This window comes from Diabrotica undecimpunctata, chromosome 9, assembly GCF_040954645.1.
Source record: "Diabrotica undecimpunctata isolate CICGRU chromosome 9, icDiaUnde3, whole genome shotgun sequence".
Lineage (NCBI taxonomy): Eukaryota > Metazoa > Arthropoda > Insecta > Coleoptera > Chrysomelidae > Diabrotica > Diabrotica undecimpunctata.
The window spans coordinates 20,853,652-20,873,330 of NC_092811.1; the positions used below are offsets into that span (position 1 = coordinate 20,853,652).

A 19,679-nucleotide genomic window follows, 5' to 3' on the forward strand; every position below is an offset into this window, starting at 1 on the left:
TTGTTCGTCAACTCCAGTTGTTCTCAGAATTTCGATCATCTTTTGATGGTTAACGCAGTCAAATGCTTTTCGATAGTCAATAAAACATGCATATACATCTACATTCATGTCTCTGCATCGTTGCGTTAACACATTTAAAGCAAAAAGAGCCTCTCGTGTTCCCAATCCGTTTCGAAATCCGAATTGAGTGTCACTCATCTGGAACTCGCACTTCTTGTAAATTCGTGTATGGATAATTCTGAGAAAAGTTTTAAGGACATGAGACATCAAGCTTAATATTCGATAATCATCGCATTGTGAGGAATTCGATTTTTTTGGTAATGCTACGAATGTTGATTTTAGCCAGTCTGTTGGTATTTTACCTGTGTCATATATCTTATTGAATAGTGCTGTTATTAAATCTAGGCTTTTACTTTCGTTATCTGCAATTAGTTTAAGTATTTCGACATTGATATTGTCTAGACCAGTGGCTTTTCCATCTTTCTGAGATTTTACTGCATGAATCACTTCTTCTTTGGTTATTTCTGGGCCTTTTTCATTTATTCGATTATCTGTGGATGGTGGAGAACAAGGTCTATCGTCGTCAAAAAGAGTTTGTATGTATTCTTCCAATTCTCTAGTTTGTCTTCTGTACCAATAATTATTTCGTTATTATCATTTTTTAATATTGTTGCTTGTCTCTTTTTGTGTCTACCTGTCATTTCTTTTACTTTTTTATGAATATTAAAGGTGTAGTATTTTTCCTGAAGTTGTTCGATTTCTAGGCATTTTGTTGACATCCAGTTTTCTTTCGCCTCCCTGCACTTTTTTCTAATGATTTTGTTGATTCGCTTGTATTCTATTGGGCTTGTTTTATGTTTTCGTCTTACGTCCATGAGGTCCATGATCTCTTGCGTTATCCATTCTTGTTTTTTGTTGTGTTTTATGAACCCGATGTCTTCTTCTTGTATCTTTGTTATTTTTGTTTTTAGAGCAGTCCATGTTACTTCAATGTCTGTCTGTACCAAGTTTTCGATCGTTTTTATTTCTTCCTCAAGCTTGATACTTATTTCTTTTTTCTGTTCAGGGTTCTTCAGTTGTGAGATGTCTATTTTTCTTGTCGTTTTCTTTTTGACTTTGAGAAATCTTTTTAATCTAAAATCCATTATAACTGGATTGTGATCGCTATGTATATCAGCTCCAGGGTATGTTTTCGTAGATTGTATGTGCTTCTTAAAGGTGTTATTGAGCAAAATGAAGTCAATTTGATTTCTAACAATTCTGTCAACATTTCTAACAAAAGTTTGTTGGATGGTGTTAAAAATTAAGCATTCTGAAAAAAGTGTTGAGAAAGAAAAAAATGTAAAAATTCCCACGGAGGTCTTCAAACTATCCAATCATTCGAACCTACTTCGTTTGACTCAAAATCTTTCCCATTCAAAAATTTCCTAAGTTTTGTGAATAGATGATGGTAGGGGATGGTCAATTCTGGCAAATAAAGAGGCAATTCCAAAAAATTCATACACCAAATATCTCAATTTTACCCTTGCCAAAACGTGAAAGCAAGTGTAAACCTCTGTTGACACAAATTAGCAAAATGTTGGCCTTTATAATTCGAACATTTACCTGGTCAAGATAAGCATTTGGTTATCATCCACCTGGTCAACACTTTACATTAATTGTTTGGTCCTTGGATAATTAGTTGAAAAAATCCCAAACATATATGCTATATAATATAAGTATCGACTGGAAAAGATGTCTATAAACTTTCCATTCGATATTTTGATGTATTTGCTTCCTTTGGCGCAAATTCCCTGACTTTTGTCCACTGGTTTGGACAAAATCAACTGCCAGCAGCACAAACATTGATGATAAAAGCCATTCCTTGTATGTTTATGATCATGTTGCATTTATGTTATTTTCTTTCTAGAATATCATATCTCAGTCTTCACATATCTCGTACATATTAAAACTTCAATAAAAGATTCCCTTACTATTATTATTTACCTCCCCTTACTTATTTTTTCAATTTTCAGCAGCAGATCATTGATTTAGTAATCATCATAGATGCTAATATAAAGAAATTATGAAGTATGCAGCAAATCAGATCTCCGGAAGCGAAGAGTTGCAGAAAAGCAACGGCTGGTTCAACGCTGAGTGTTAATAAGGTTACCAAACTCCTTAAAAGTCACAGTCTAACAAGAAAAAAAAAACATATTATACGGAACCTTAGTACTTCCAGTTTCCGTAGATAATTAAAGAATTTAAATATAACTTGCATTAAAAAATTACCTGCAGCAATTTCTCCGCAGTAGGTCTCTTCTTTGGATTCTTAGTTAGTGCTATCTTTACGAAGTTGTGGAAAGTAGGGCTCCTGTAAAACAATAAAATAATAATAATTAATATATAGCCAAGAAACATAATGATAAATGGTAAATAAATAAAATAGTAATTAACATCAAAAATCAAACTAAACAACACCTTATCAGAAGAATTTCCAGTAACAAAAGGCTTACGACAAGGATGCTGCCTCTCTCCAATACTATTTAAGATCTATTTAAATGAAGCACTAAAACACTGGAGAAGATCATGTTCAGGAATGGGGATCCAACTTGACCACGATACAACATTATACACTCTACATTTTGCGGACGACCAAGTAGTAGTGGCAGCAGACAAGGAAGATTTAGAATTCATGACGAGACGGTTGTTTAAAACATATGAAGAATGGGGCCTTTCTGTAAATAGAAACAAAACGCAATACTTATGCATCGAGAATGAAGTAGAAGATCTAATGGTCAACGAACATGAAACAATCAAGAACTGTGAGGAATATAATATATATTTGGGAACAACAATCAACAAGAGTGGGCGCACCGAAAAAGAGATAGAGCAAAGAATCGTGAAAGGAAAAAGGGTGATAGGATGCCTAAACCCGATGCTATGGTCAAAAGAACTATCAAATCAAAGAAAGCATCTCCTCTTTAACTCCATCTTTAAAAGTATAGTGCTCTCTGGATGCGAAACATGGCAACTTACTAAATCCCTTGAGCGACGCCTACTTGCATTGGAAATGGACTACTGGAGAAGATCAGCTAGAAAATCAAGGCTTGATAAAATACAAAATGACCATATCAGAAATATAATGGGAGTCAAGTCAACCATCATTGACGAAATTCAAAGGAGACAACTGATCTGGTATGGTCATGTGAAAAGAATGGACGACGACAGGCTGCCAAACCAAATTTTAAAATGGACGCCAGGGGAAAGAAGGAAGAGAGGAAGGCCAAAACAATCCTGGCTGGGCGGCATTCAGAAGGCAATGTCGGAAAGAAACCTTCACCCTGGCGAATGGAATGACCGACGTAGCTGGAAACTGGGAACCGGAAGGCGGAGAACGCTATAAAAAACCGGAAAAAAAAAATCATTAGTTCCATACACGCCTTTAACGGTATTATTAGATCCTTACGAGTGAGACAACGAAGGAGTCGAGCCTGGAAATTCTACTAGTACCGTTAAAATCGTTAACGGACTTTTAACGTTCAATATTTTACTTCATACTCTCTTTTCCACTATATTTCCACTTATATTCATACCAGAATAATTGTAACGAACCATCGAAAAAAAAAACGTAACTAAGCAGAGCTTGGAATAACCTTCCTTCTTTTGGTTAGTTACTCAATCTCACACAAGAAATTTAAAATACATATCACATAACCCAACTTTTTTTAGAAGGAAATGTTCATAACACCGTCAGAGTAGACACTAGAAAGCAGCAGCATCCCAAGAAACTGTGGTATTGCTCTCTTCCCTGGTGTGTGAGATGAAGTCCGCTCGCCCGATCCAAACACCCGTGAAGAAGAGGGAATCGATCGTGAGAACGCCTACCCACTAAAACATCCTCATTTCCATGTTTTCAGCACACGTTCGGCTGCCTTCTCTGCTCTATGCAACAGTGAGAAGGAGTAGTCCATCTTTTAATTTGTTTTGTTTGATTTGAGTTGTTTCAAAAAATATGCAATAAAAATCTTAAAGTTTTCTGTCACTTCCTCATTTCCTATCTTGTCTCTCTCTAGTGTTTCCTTTTTTTATTGTTTGCCACAGGGGTTACTAGCGACATAAAATATATTATAATTAATGTTACAATAACTTATACAGTACGTAAATCTTCCAACTGGACATAGGTAATATACATTACGGTAAGTGTAGCCACTGCATTTTATTTATAAGTTCTTGCAATGCAGTTAAAAACCTTTGAAATTTTTTATTGTGGCCTATGCGCACCGAAAAATGAAAAAGAATTATCCTAAAAATAGTTAAGCACAAATAAATAATTCAATTAAAGAAATTGAATAAACTATCGCATCAGTGACATTTTCTTAATAAATTTGACACTTACTAATGGATAAATATTGTTGGTCGATTTTAATAAACCTTGACTGAAACAAATAGAAAAAAAGTCAATTTTCAAAAAAAAAATTATAATTTCAGATGTCAGCCATTTTGTTTTTTTTTAAGAATTTTCAATTTTCAATTACTTCTTTTTTAAAACCACTCTGGAATTTTATGTTTCACATTCTCCGTTTTTAAAGAATTTTCAATTTTTGTGGTAAACTTTGACGTAAGGGCACTTATTTTTTAAAACTCTTCTCGAATTCTATGTTTCACATTTCATTCCAGAGATTAACGGTCTGCCATAGAGCAGTAAATTTTCGACGAAAAATTTTTGGCGCTACCTTTAAAATACAGAAACAATAAAAAAATATATTGTAATTTTTAAGTATAATAATATACATAGATACATTAGAAGTGTTACACCCAACATGGTAGATTTACATCAAGAATGAAACGATAACGTTGTCAAGAATTTTTATTAACAAGTAATCAAAAAAAAATTAATAATGTGTTTGGCGACTCCGTAGCTGAATACACTCCTGTATACGTCTAGGCATTGACAAAATGAGATGATCGATGTCTGCTTGTGGCAAATCGTTCCAAGCAACTTGAACTTCATGTATTGCCAGAGTCTTCCCCATATTCCATACATGTTCGATATGATTTAAATCCGGAGCACGGGGCGGCCAGGGCAAAACATTAACGCCAGCTTCTTGGAGAAATTCCATTGTTTGACGAGCAATATGGGGACGCGCATTGTCTTGCTGAAAAACGACGTCTAGACGACCGTCGAGATAAGGCGGTAAAACGGTTTGTAAGATGTCATCAACACAACGCGCAGCTATCATGTTGCCCCGAATAAACACAAGTGGTGATCGGCTACCATAGGCAATAGCCCTCCAAACCATTACTCCAACTGTCCTGTGTATATGCCTCTTACCCAGCAAACCCCATACCTGATCGCTCTACACGGCGGCATCTTACCATCCTACGACCATCATGGATTCCAACAGAATCGTGATTCATCGCTGAATGCTACATTACGTCATTCTGCCACCCAATGCTGCCGTTCTATGCACCAATTCAAAAGATTATGACAGTGGTCCAAAATCAAAGGAAGAACTAGTCGTGGGCGGAATGAAATCAGTCCAAAGGCTCGAATGCGACGGTATAGTGTACGTATACTAAGAGGTCTACATACTACTCCAAACCATTGGTCAGCAATTTGACGCGTAGTAGCAAAACGGTCTCGCAGAGCCAGTAATCTAAAGCGCCTATCTTGACGCTCTGTGGTACGCCTCGGTTGATCAGTTGTTGGTCTTCGTGTTCCTCTACCCCACGCAACAGACACCCATAACCGTCATTGCCGTACAATTAACACGACGGCCAATTTCGCGATACGACAAACCCATATCTCTATACGCAATAATTCTACCCCTGTCAAAATCGCTAACATGGTAGTAATTTTGGTGTCTTGGAATTCGAGGCGTTTTCTTACACTGAATACAATTAGACTGAGGAATAATAACTAAAAATTTCTATACGAACCGGTTTTCACGTACGAATCGGTCTCTTCACAAAAATATAAAACTTTATTTTTACAAAAAGTAGAAAAGAAAACATTGATATTGTTATCATAGCAGTTTTAAATATAGTAATTCTGTTGCCAAAAAATTAAGTTCAAGAAATTATTCCTTCTGGGTTTAACACTTTTAATGCCACTCGGTATATATAAACAGTTTCATTGCCATATTATACATTAGAAGTGTTACAAGAAATTATTCCCAGAAGGAATAATTTCTTGAACTTAATTTTTTGGCAACGTGGTAGATTTACATCAAGAATGAAACGATAACGTTGTCAAGAATTTTTATTAACAAGTAATTTATACAACCATAAAAAAATTAATATTGTGTTGCCGTAATATACGATACAAAAAAAATTGTTGAAAATGTATCATTTTTTAGTATTCTCGACGGTAATAGTACCTTAAGCTAATGTTTTCATTGGAACAAACGTTTGCACATAATAATATGATAATAGAACATTTTAAGAGTGATTGACATGTTTTGAATAGAAATATAAATTCTATTCATAGTATTACATTTTATGCACTTCAGGTTCGTATCCCATATCCTGTTTAGTATTTGAAATATCAAAAAAAATATATTTACTATACTTTATAAAATGTAGTAATATCTGATTGAATATTGACTACAAAAACAAAATATCAAATCAAGCATTTATCTAATCGAATTTTTATCGAAATTATAATTTATAATTAACTTAAAAATTGCGTTTATTTACAAATAATTATCAATAAGACCTTGATCTCATTAAACCGATTTTTATTGTGGTTTAATAGAGCCCGTGCAGTAGGTAATTGGGAGAGATACGCCTGCCTACACACACTTTATTGCTAACTTACTAATAGTTGAGTAATTTTATAATAAATCTTTTCTAAAAGTTTAATGCTCTCGAACAATGGACGATATAAATGAATCAGTAGTAAGTGTATTAGGCTGAAATAAGAGCGACCATTGTTCTTCTTTAATTCGTTGAATATATTCAAAGACTAACATGAAAATAAGTAATTAGAGGTTTGATTACCAGAGTATATAATTATTGTTCTGAAAGTAATATTATATGCTGGCATAAAGTAATAAAAGTTATTATGCCAGTATGAAATTATTAAATAAAGTTTTTGAATCGTATTAGTAAACTTCACGAAAAAAAATCAGCATGGGCTCTTAAGAAAAATGTAAATAAAACTGCATATATATCGCTACAGTGTGTGTACATTGTAACTTCAACCTTGTCGACACTCGATTTAAGATGCGATTAAAATAGGTAAAAATTAAGCAAGTGTGGTATGTGGCAGTATTAAAATGTAATAAACCGATTCAAATAAATTAAAACCAAAAATTGTATTACTATATGAATATATGAATTTTCCTGTTTTCTCTCCACAAATCCCAGTGTTCTCCCCATTATTTTATTCCAATTTCTATTAATTTTATTTGTTTCTTAACTTTCTGTTGTTTTACCTTTTTTTTTCTAAAAAATAGTTGGAGCTCAACTCTTCTATCAACTAAACATTCTGTCTAATCTTTACTCTTCATTTTAAATTTACTTATTTCAGTTCTATTTCCCGGATTTAGACCCCGTGTCTACGCCATAGATATATACACACAACCAAACTTATATGGAATCACCATTTATTTCATAATATTGTTCTGAAGCTATTTTCTTTTGACATTTTAAAGTAATTACTATTTAAATGGGAATAAGCCACAATTAAAGGTTAAAGTAAGTTTATTGACGTTTCAATTTCCCCTTCGGAAATCGTTCTCAAAATACAAACATTAGTAAATTAAACAATTTTTTTAGTAGACGACTTTAAAATGATATAGCCAATAGTTGCGTTCCTGGGACGACTTTACTTATAAGATAGTTCATTCGATTACATGAAATCACCTTTAACTTGAGAATATCCGTCAGAAAAGATCATAACATGTAATTCGTCTTTAAAAAGACAAACACATGCCAGGATTACAGTAAAAATCTCCTGTTAGTGATTTCACAGTAAATTATGAGGGAAAAACCAGAAAAAAAACCTCAGAATACTATCCCGACATGGTAAGCATTTGGTCGTGCAATTAGTTTACTTTCAATAAACACCAAATTCTGATTTTATATGTTTGTTATTTAAAAAACATAAATGATGTATCCTCTATATCTTACTGACTTACTAATACTGGTATTTTCCTTTTAATAACCTCCTCTTTTATTATGAGTAACCAGATCCTACTACATTCTGCCGAGGAATTTGCGACACAATTGGTCTCATTTAGCATAATTAGAGCCGCTTCTTTGATTTTTCTCTTTTTACCATCTGTTTCTTTTAGGACTATATTTGAATCATTTCATTGAACCATATGTTCATTATTCCATGCGTGTTTACATATTTGAGATATATCAAATTCTCTATTTTTAATATAAGATTGATGTTCACTTATTCTAACATTTAATGGATTTGATGTTACACCTAAATAAAACTGATCGCATTCACAAGGTACTTTCTAAATACAATTCTTTGTCCTTTCTTGTTCATTGTTTGGTTTGGTTTTAGACAAAATAGATCTCAATGTGTTTGTTGTTTTGAATGTTGTTGAAATGTTGAATTTATTTCCTATCCTTTTAAGTTTTTCTGATAATCCTTTTATGTATGGTATTGTTATTTTCCTCGTATTATTCCTTGTATATGCTGTAGGATCTCTTTCTAAGTTCTGTTCTATTCGATCGATTGTTGAGAATTCCTTTTTTTATAAACGATAAAGGATAATCATTGTTTAATAAAACAGATGTTAACAAATGTTTTTCCTCCAAGAACGAATTTTCGTTAGAACAAGTGATTTTGGCTCTATCGTATAAGGATTTAATGGTTTCCTTTTTAATATTAATATTGTGATTTGATCTGAAATTTAAATATCTGTTGGTGTGTGTTGGTTTTCTATACACCTGAGTCTCATATCCAGTGTCGTTCTTAGAGATTAAAACATCCAGGAAAGGTGGTGTGTTATTATATTCCTTTTCCATGGTGAATGTTATTGTCTCTTCTTTATCGTTTATATCATTTAGGAATGTGTCCAACAACTCTGATCCATGAGGCCATATTGAGAATACATCGTCTACATATCTCCACCATACTGTGGGTTTTAAATTTTGTTTAGAAATAATATTTGTTTCAAAATCTTCCATAAATATATCGGGTAATAATGCAGATAAACTAGAGCCCATTGCTAGACCAAAATTGTGTTTATAGAATTCATTATTTAGTTGAAAGTATGTATTATCAGTACATAATGTTAATAACTCCATTATAGCTGATAAGTTTAGTCTTGTTCTAGTTGCCAATGTATCATCACTCTCTAATTTTGTCTTGACTATATTTAAAGTCTTATCTAATGGCACATTCCTAAATAAACTATTCATATCAAAACTTACCAAAGTATTATTTGAATTAAATTCAATATTTGACAATTTATTTAAAAAATGTGTATTTTTTATAAATGTGTCAATTTTATTTGCACATTATATAATATTAAATCAAAATTTTGATAGTTCACTACAAGGAGAATTCATGGTACTAAAAATGGGTCTAAGTGGTATGTTCGTTTTATGAACTTTCGGTACTCCATAAAAATGAGGGGTCTAACTGTAATGAGGTGTAATTAATCTTCTCTTCTTCTTCTTCTTCTTCATGTGCCATCTCTTCTAAGAAGGTTAGCAACCATCATGGCAATTCACACTTTCCATACCGCTGCTCTAAAGAGGTCAGTAGAAATGCAGTTAAACCAAGCTCTCAAATTGTTTAACCAGGAGTTGCGTCTTCTTCCGCTACTCCTTCTACCCTATATTCTTCCTTGCATAATCTTCTCTGATAACTTATTAAATAATCTTTAAACCTGAATAAAGTTCTATATATTCTGTTTTCCAAAGGCTTTGTTGGATCCTTTGTTAATTTTGTATAAGGTCCGTTTATTATTAGATCTTTAATTTTGTTTTCATATTGAATTTTATCCATTATCACAGTTGCATTCCCCTTGTCTGCTGGTAGGATGATTAAGGAGTTGTCATTTTTTAAAGTTCTTATAGCCTTTAGTTCCTCTTTGCTTATGTTTTGTTATATAGGATATAGAAGTGGGAATCCCCTTTGTAACATGTTTCATCTAATATTGTTCTATAGCTATTTTCTTGAGGCATTTTAAAGTAATTACTATTTAAATGGGAATAAGCCACAATTAAAGGTTAAAGTAGAATAATTACAAATGTTTGTATTTTAGAACGATTTCCGAAGTGGAAATTGAAACTTCAATAAACTTACTTTAATCTATCCATGTATTAGTCCCAAAATTAATTTATATCATTAAATCTAAGTTGTCAATTAAGTTCATTTCTTTATATTTAATATTTCACCAATATTCACTGTCTTTTTGATAATTTATTATAGATGTAATTTTGGTAGAACATACACGGAAATGTTTCAAATTTATGCCGTCGCTAACACAAGGTTTCTCGTTTTAGTTTTCTTATCCTTATAAAATTTTTCTTGTTCACCTTTTTTCTGGACGAGACTTCCCGAACCATGCGGTACTAGAGAGAATAAAAATTGAGCAACAACATGGTCCCTACTAAGAAGAACTCCACACCTATCTGAAACATATTCAGCATCCAAACAACTATCTACGTCCAACTAAAACTACAGCAACAAGTGATATTTTAACTGCAAGAAGCCTAAAACCATCCGACTACATGAAAACAAGCATACGGCTTTCAAATTTAGTACGGCTTTACGCAGGATTTGCTTCTTTTCTCTTAATATTAGGTTCGTTTATGTATAATAAATATGATAAGTTATTATCCTCTTTTATTTGTCCCTGCCAAACTCATTTTGCAGATTTTCATTTAAGATAAGACGAAGCTACTGAGAGACTGACCTAGACGAAGCTTTAAATAATTTGCTCCCAACGTTAGTTGAAGTTTTATTGGTAAACATTGGCCCCACGTTGGGTGCCACAAAAAAATATAGGACCTGGGAATGAACAAGTAAGACCAAAAAACTTATTATTATCCAGTGTCGCGAAAAACATTTGGCTGGTACAAGGTTGAACTTATGTCTTTATGGTTGTTAAACTTAAAATATTGCGAGAAAACTAGTTAAACCAGTCCCACAAACAGTGCATTTCGAAAAACAGTAATACATTTTCTTTAATAAATATTTAAGTATATCTTAGTACTTAACTTAAATTTCACTCTCATAAATACGTGATAATAGTACTCACCATTTCTCTTTATCCTTAAGTGTAGGTGGTTTGAATCCGCTCTTTGACATCAAAAACAGCGCTCTCATAGGATGAAGGTCAAACATCGGAGGCTGTAATTCGGCTAATTCTATAGCTGTAATTCCAATTGCCCAAATATCACAGAGCTGGTTATAACCCCCTTTTCTCTCCACAGCAGCTACCTATAATAAGATAAGGTCTATTCAAATATTTCACTTAAGATTCTTACACAGATACTTCACTATAATCCCTAGTAAGTATTGCATAAAGGTCAAGAATACCATATGGTTTAAGTAAGTCATCATTTTCAAGATAATCTGCAATTTACCCCACCGAAATTATCTGATAATAGTGTTCCCACTTTGTTTCGACTATTTCCATTAATCCTTTAATGTTCTGTAACATTCGTTACTTAATATTATAACGCCGAACATGTACGCAAACTAGAACATGTGTATAGACTCTCAAATCTTCGATTAGCCACCGACGGTCGAAACATTACTAGAAGTTACTTGTGTGTTTATGCGAGTAGAGAGCGAGCTTTTGGTTTTATATTTTAGGTTGTTTTTTGTAAAATTAAATAAAGTAATTGAACAAGAACTAAACAAAAGTGTAAATATATCTAGCCCTGAGTTAAATTCTCGTTACAGCATCTTTTTCTTCGAGTGTGATCTCCGGTACGGAGAATGAATGTTAACTCGATGGTGGAAATTGTTAGATATTGTTGTTCTATATATCTCCACGTTTTACATGATTCAAATGGTGCAGTTTTGTCGTTAATGGTATCAACTTTTGTTTGTCCATTTGAAAATTCATGTAACTCTTTAAGAGTTCTGTTGGAATGTTAGCTGTTGGTCCAGTTTCGTTCTTGGTTTTGCCAAAGTGTTTCTCCCGCATTATCCACTAGAATATTAATGATTTTCTCGTTATATAATCGACACGTTCCCAAACTTTTTTATACACACTGAACATGCCACGCTCTTTTTCGAATTCTTCTATTCCCGAACATCTATCCGCCATCCTCTTATCTTTAGAACACCTAATAATATATAATATCCATGGAAAACATTCTTGAAAAATATAAAACATAATGCTCAAACATCTAATAATCACAGATTAATCATATTTAAATTAAAACATAATGAAGAAAACTCACCTCTGGGGCCATCCAATAGGGTGTGCCTATAAACGATTTTCTCTTATTTATTGTAGCAGTAATTTGAGCGGATACTCCAAAATCGGCCAATTTGACATCACCACATTCAGTCAGAAGGATGTTGGCACCCTTTATGTCTCGATGCATTTTACCCATGTTGTGAAGATATTGTAAACCTAGTAACGTTTCCCTGCACATGTACGCTATTTGATTTTCAGCTAAAGGACCAGTTACTAAAAATAGGCAGCATTTAGTTAATTTCATCCAAAACTTTCTTTAAAACGAAAAAAAAACTGATAATTCATTAATAGAAAACACTATCTATTCACCTAGGTACTTTATTATCAGCTTCACTAGAATAACGATTGTAACAAATTTCTTTTTAAACATAATTTAAAGACATAAATTATCTAAAATTAAAAAAAAATATATTTAAAAATTCCTTTCAGTGCTATCCTAAAAAGTATAATCAGTTTAATTGAATCAAATATGAAATTTAAAATTTTGACCAAGGTTAATAAATTTTAAACTTCACGTTTGATTTAATTAAAGTGGTTATACTTTTTAGGATAGCACTGAAGATGGAATATTAATTCCGAAAACGTTCTGTGATGTAGCCCGATAAGGTTTTTACATATATACAGCCAGCTACAGGAATTTATATTTACAGCTACAGGGACAGTAATGCCGCCCCTGACTAGAGTTCGAGAAACCGGTGTTTACTAACGGTACGAGCACAAGCCCCTTCGAATAAAGCAATGACGCCGCGTAATAGATCGAAACCTCTACGGGGATTCAGAGCCGGCTTCGATGAAGTTCCAGAACGATTGGATATGTATATAGGACACGAAATTTAATTGTTAACTTTAGTCTAAAATAAATATTGTATCAAGCAAGTTGTAAATAAATAATATAATTTATGGTCGGTATAGTAGAATTTAACAGGATATCTAACACAGATTTCTAACACGGATATCTAACACAGATAAAATCATATTTTCAGCGTGTAGACAAAGATAACAATCATATTTCCCCTTGGTCTCCCCTCCACATTCCTCATGCACGCCCATTAGTGAACGGTAGACGATTATTTCCGATCCAGCTTATACGTAAGAAACAGCGGCAGGGTTGCCTTATTACATATTTGAATTAAAACATTGAATTGATTCAAAAAATTGGAGATCAGTGGCGCGGTTACATTGCCATTAAAAACTGGATGATGATATTAAAAATAAAACACTAATTGACAAAAATATTGGTACAACATTTCTTAAATCCATGAGAAATTTAAAGATTCGCATTTTTATTTGACGAAATTGTAACCTAATTTCCAATAAAACAAGATAATTTTGGCAACATCGCCATTCGTCCGTTCTCTTCAATGGTAAACTGCGTACGAGACAGGCCGAACGCTATGCTATGTATTTCTTTTTGGAGGTAACCGCGATTTGAATGCAAAAAGAGTGAGGAATATTTTGAAAAAAAAAAAAACAACTACCATTGTCATAAAGTGCAGACAACTCAAGAAATATTTCCTCATGATCAATTTAAACGGATGCAATTTTGTGAAATTATGATGTGAGAGATGCGAGGCAAATAATAATTTTTTGAAAAATATTTTGTTTACAGATGAGTCCTCCTTCACAATTCACAATAAACATAATCCATCCGTTGTACGTTATTGGTCTCAGGAGAATAAGCATTCGAGTGTGTCTGTGCGTACGCAGTATCTACAAAAGTTGCATGTTTGGACTGGAATTTTGGGAGACCATATTATTGACCCTTTTTTCATTGAAGGCAATTTAAACGCAGTCAAATATCTCCAATTACTGCAAAATCAAATTATTCCTGCATTTCAACGTCTTCAAATTAACTTCAACGAACTTTGGTTTCAACAAGACGGCTGTCCTGCACATAATGCAAAAGCCGTTAGAGACTATTTAGCGTTAATTTTTGCTGAACGTGTCATTAGTACATACTGTACAATAAAATGATCCCCTCGGTCACCCGGCTTAGCTTCTCTAGATTTTTATTTTTGGGGGATGCTAAAAACGAAATTGTACCGAGTTCGAGCGAGCTACCAACTTGGAGGAACTGAAGGAAAAGATAATTCAACTTAGCCAAAACATATCGGCAGATGAACTCAACGCCATGAGAAATGCGTTGTATAATAGATTTGGTTACTGTTCGTTACAATTTGGTGGTCTATTTGAACATTTAATTACCTAAGAATTTTATTTGGTTTAGAATTTCTAATTGTTTGGAAAAATTTTTTAATTTGATTTCATTTTTATAGAACAAATTTTATACTTTTATACTAATTGTATCTTTTTTTGTTTCATTTTTATAGAACTAATTTTTATTTTCACACCTACTACCTCGAAACAATCTAAACAAAAATATGGTTTCAAAGATATTATTTGGAAAATACCAAATAATATCTTATTTTATATTAAAAGACGTAATTTTTCGTCCAGTTTAAATTTAATATAATACAACTACTCCTTTCTATTGCTTTACCTAATACTGTCTTTATTTATTATGCTTTATGAAAGACCAACCCACGAATCCATGCAATACGAATGGCATACCAAACTAGTTCTGCTCGTTACGGACAGTATTAAAATTAAAGTGTCGTTACTTTGACGACCCGACGTTGCCAAATAATTTTGTATGAAGCTTTTTTATTGTGGCGTCATAATGCAGTTTATTATTTTTATTGGAAATAAGGCACAATGTGACTTTAAAATAAACGTATTTTGATGTTTAGATTTCCAATTCGGACATCGCACTTAAAATACGAACATTAATAAATTTTATTTATATAAAACGATTTTCGAAGTGGAAATCAAAATGTTTAATTAAAGTTATTCTAAAATGAAATTGTGGCATATCCCCAATAAAAAACAGTAAGCTGCCATTTAAATCAATTCGCCCAAATTTGATTATCTTGAACGTTGTTCAAATGCTAAAAAGACAACAGGTCAAATAAAACCAATAAGTTTGACAACGTTGAACTTCCCCTCTTCTGTTGAATTTATTATTTCCACTAATGCATTTTCGACGATATAAAGGGCGGACCTAATATACCTCTACCTTTTTAAACAGGTGTTTCTCACTCCATCTCACGTAAGGTCCATACTGACGATAGATTATTACCCAGACTGTATAAATTAAATAATAAAGACAATAAATTATATATTAATAAAATCGTCTCAGTATGTAAAATAAATATTGATTCAATACCTATAAAATTTTACAAATTCACTAGAAAACCGTCAAGCTAACTTAAAGGCCAATGGAAACCAATAAATTAACAAGGGCATATTTCTTAATGATTCATGTAAGATAAATAATTCTCCCCTTCTACATATTACACTATCCCACAAATACACAGAATAAATAAATTGGATAAATGTAAAAGCTGTGACGATTTAATTAATAACTTTTCTAAAAATTCAGAACATATAATTTTGAGTGTTCTATTTATAAAACGTAATATAACAATTATTCATATACATAATCAATATTTTCAATGTATCAATTTACCTTCTAATCTGGAAAAACATATTTAATCTATACTTACTGTGGTATATATCCTGTAGAGAACCACCTCCACAATATTCCATACAAATCCATAGTTTATCCCTGCGCAAATAACTACCATAATACGCTATAATATTGGGATGTAGACAGTCTCTCATCATAAGAATCTCTTGCTGTATGATTCCGAAATCATCACCTAATAAATTAAAAAATTGTAATTATTATTTAATATTTATTATTATAAAAATCATGGTAAATATGTGCATTCGTGAGTATCAATAAGATCTTCACTATTGTAGTTAAAGAACAGAAAAAGTCCAGAAAAGCACGAAATTCCAAATGGATTACTGAAATACAGAGCAGAAATTTTAGTGCAAGGATATGACAATATTACTCCAGACAGTTTTCAATCATTATAGAATTCCAAACGAATGGCGGACACAGATTATAATAAATAAGATCAATACTTTTACTTCACTAAAAGACGAAAAACAAGAGTCGTCTCAATCCGCCTTTAGATCCAATTAACCTTCTTAAATATTCCTTTGAAGGCCAGAGTGAATACTTTAAGTGATATTATATCTATCTACATTATCCCTATTTCAATATATATGTCGCTTAAGTTTATCTATTGATGCTTTTTCTAAAATATACTAAGTGATATAGAAATCCGAACACATATAAATTATTCAAATTTCAGCCATATCAGTGTCTTCTTATTTTGGTGCCGATTCGTTTCGAATAATGGCGATCATTCTGGCTATAATTATTTTATTAACTGATGCTTTAAATAGATTAGTTGCTGTTGTGGAGAACCATTTCCTCAGGTTTTTTAACCATATTCTTCTTCTCCCAACTCCTCGCTTTCCGAATACTTTTCTTGAAGGATTATTTTCAGTGATCTGTATTTAGTGCCGTTTCTCATTATGTGTCCGAGATATTCTAACTTTCTCCTTCTAATCGTATACATCACTTCTCTTTCTTTCCCCATTCTTCGTAGTACAGTCTCGTTGGTTATCTTGTCCGTTCATGATATCCTTAGGATTCTTCTGTATAGCCACATCTCGAAGGCTTTAAGTTTTTTCTCCATCGCTTCAGTGAGTGTATAGGATTCAACTCCGTAGTATAATATCGAGAAGATATAACATCGTAGGAGCCGTACTTTTATCTCCAGATTAAGGTTGTGGTTTTTAAAGAGTTTGTCCATGTCGTTGAATGCACTCCTAGCCTTCTCTATTCTACATTTTACCTTCTTGTGAGTGATCCCATTGTATGTTCGCAATTTTCCAAGGTTCACTAAATATTTCCCCTGAATATAGGTTGAATAATATAGGTGAAAGAATACTTATAATCTTTATAATTTATTTGGACTTTTGTTAGAACATCCATCATTTTTCGGCGTTGAACTGTGTCAGATGCTTTTTGGTAGTCCACAAAGCAGGTGTAGATATAGCAAGTCATATCTCTGCATCTTTAGAATAATAGTGGTCCTGGAGTTCTCCCTTCTTTTAGTGATATTATGGCTGCTCTTATTTCTGCCACTAGTATAGGTGGTCCTGTTTCCGTAGGCATTGGGGACTGGTTCTATCTCTCATCAAAAAATGAGAGATGATTTTAACACACCAATTATCAAAGAAAGAACATATGTCAAAACAGTTGTAAGACCCTGTCCATAAATGTACCAACAAAAATGGCATTAGATTAATTGACCTATGCAGACAAAACAACCTAAAATCATGTCAACATCCAAGACGAAAAATCCCAAAAAGCAAAAAAGCTGGCGATCCTTCATGAACCTCCGGTACATCACCTCAGAGACAAACATGGATGCTGACCATTACTTAACAAAGCACCAGCAAGAAGCGCTACTACCTGACATTCACAACAAGAAGACAGTTCAATAAGAAAACACCTGTAATACCAAATTTGATGTGAAAAAGATTGAAGAATCAAAAAGGGATGTGTCACAAGCAGAAATTTGATGGGAGTTCCAAACAAAAATTATTGCTAAGCTAAAGCTTAAAGCTAAAAAAAGAATCCCCTTAAACAAAAAAACCAAAACATACACGGTGGAATCAAGAATGTGAACATGCAATTAAAAAGAGAAACAAATCATATCGCAATTATAAATGTAATAGACCTAAAAAAACACATGAGACATCTAAATTACTGAGATAAATCAAAAGAAAATATGTAAACCAACAGCTGGAATCAATTTACAAAAACTTTAAACCTTACAACACACACGATTTCTAACAAAGGAAAAAGAACTGTTTAGTGGTTGTCATATGTTACTCAGTATTGAACTGAAAAACATTGGTTTTAAATGGCTAAAAAATGGTCCAAGGCGAGAACTGATTGATGAATTGCTGTGAAGAGTGAATCTCATATTGCTGTGAAGAGAGCAGAATTTTTGAGATTATATAAGTTTGTTTTTATAGATAAAACTTGGATTTTTCAGAATGGATCTATATGTCGCTCATGGTAAGATAATAATAGAAGTGTAAAATCTATTAAAACTGATGGAAAATGGTAATATATTTAATCATATTGAAAACATAAAGGTGTTGAAATATTTTTTTTTGTAGATACATTTGTCTTCATGTTGCTAATGAAAACGGGTATATTGAGGAAATTAATGGGGAAATTAATCAAGCACATTTTTTATTGTGGTTTGAAAATCAACTTTTAAGGGAACATTCATAAACTATGTCATAAAAAATGTTGATTTTTTAATACCCCCACCGCTTTGTCATAAAGTGTCGTTTACTGTCGAGGCCTCCCTCATGTCTGTCGCAATTACAACTCATGACCCACTTTTCAGAAAATTTTTAAAAAATTTAATGTTATTTCTGGATTTTTTGTAAATTATGCATGTGCATTCATGCCTCTGCCTCAATAACATCAGAACAATAATTCCCCATTGAATTCCCTATGAATATGTCCACATAAAAAGTCTACAAACCACTTAATCATTAAGGGTGAAATTGAAGGCATCTAATTTATTCATAAAATTGGACTGGTTCGCCATATCAAATGCTTTAGAGAAATCAGTGTAGATGTCATCTACCTGAAAAAGTTCCTCAAATACTTTAACAATCCCACTATGGTACACAAAGTTCCAAAATTTTCTCGGGTTTGACTGGAGTTTCCTATTGACGAAAAATAATAATTTAATTTAACAAAATCAGCATTCTTATAGTCAAAATATTATTCTTCCAACTTAAAATTATCAACCATTTCAACATTGGCATTAAAACAACAGCTATAACAAACATGAGCCTCAGTTAAATTGAAATCATCTACTATCTATCTTTTGCATTGGGATATATATTGGAAACTTCTTCAAATGATGCATAACAACATTTGTATAAGATATCAGAAGAACTAGCAGAAAATATACACCTGCTACAATAAATTGTTCAAATTGTTTGCAAATAAGAAATAACCGCTCTAAATGACCTAATGATGTTTTGACTACACTGGCTTGGACATGGGATCTTACAGCAATTAAGGTGGTATCCATTTCAGAGGAAAACTAGGGCAAATGCATTGAATTGCACACCTGTACTAAACATCCCCAATACTATAGTACTTTACAGTGGATACTGGAGAGAGGAATATGACTATCAGTGGGTAAGAGACAGTATTGATTTACCAATACTTAAGTCAAGGAGGACATTGTTAGATTTATATTTCCTGCACAAAGTCATTAATGATATAGATTGTCCTCAAAATTGTTATCACTCATTAGTCTT

At 32.7% G+C, this 19,679-nt stretch overlaps 2 protein-coding genes across 13 annotated transcripts in view; one reads left to right on the plus strand and one right to left on the minus strand.

The window, feature by feature from the left end:
* LOC140449647 (guanylate kinase) overlaps nucleotides 1-19,679 on the plus strand; it is a 202,127-nt gene that overhangs the window by 72,138 nt on the left and 110,310 nt on the right. The gene's annotated exons all lie outside the window — the stretch shown is intronic.
* hppy (MAP4K3-like protein hppy) overlaps nucleotides 1-19,679 on the minus strand; it is an 86,981-nt gene that overhangs the window by 65,742 nt on the left and 1,560 nt on the right. For all 12 annotated transcript variants that reach the window (XM_072542896.1, XM_072542901.1, XM_072542898.1 and 9 more), the window contains exons 3-6: nucleotides 15,962-16,117; nucleotides 12,376-12,608; nucleotides 11,220-11,401; nucleotides 2,272-2,353 (exon numbers count right to left, since the gene is read on the minus strand). In XM_072542896.1, coding sequence (XP_072398997.1) covers nucleotides 2,272-2,353; nucleotides 11,220-11,401; nucleotides 12,376-12,608; nucleotides 15,962-16,117 — 653 coding nt within the window. The remainder of the gene's footprint in view (nucleotides 1-2,271; nucleotides 2,354-11,219; nucleotides 11,402-12,375; nucleotides 12,609-15,961; nucleotides 16,118-19,679) is intronic.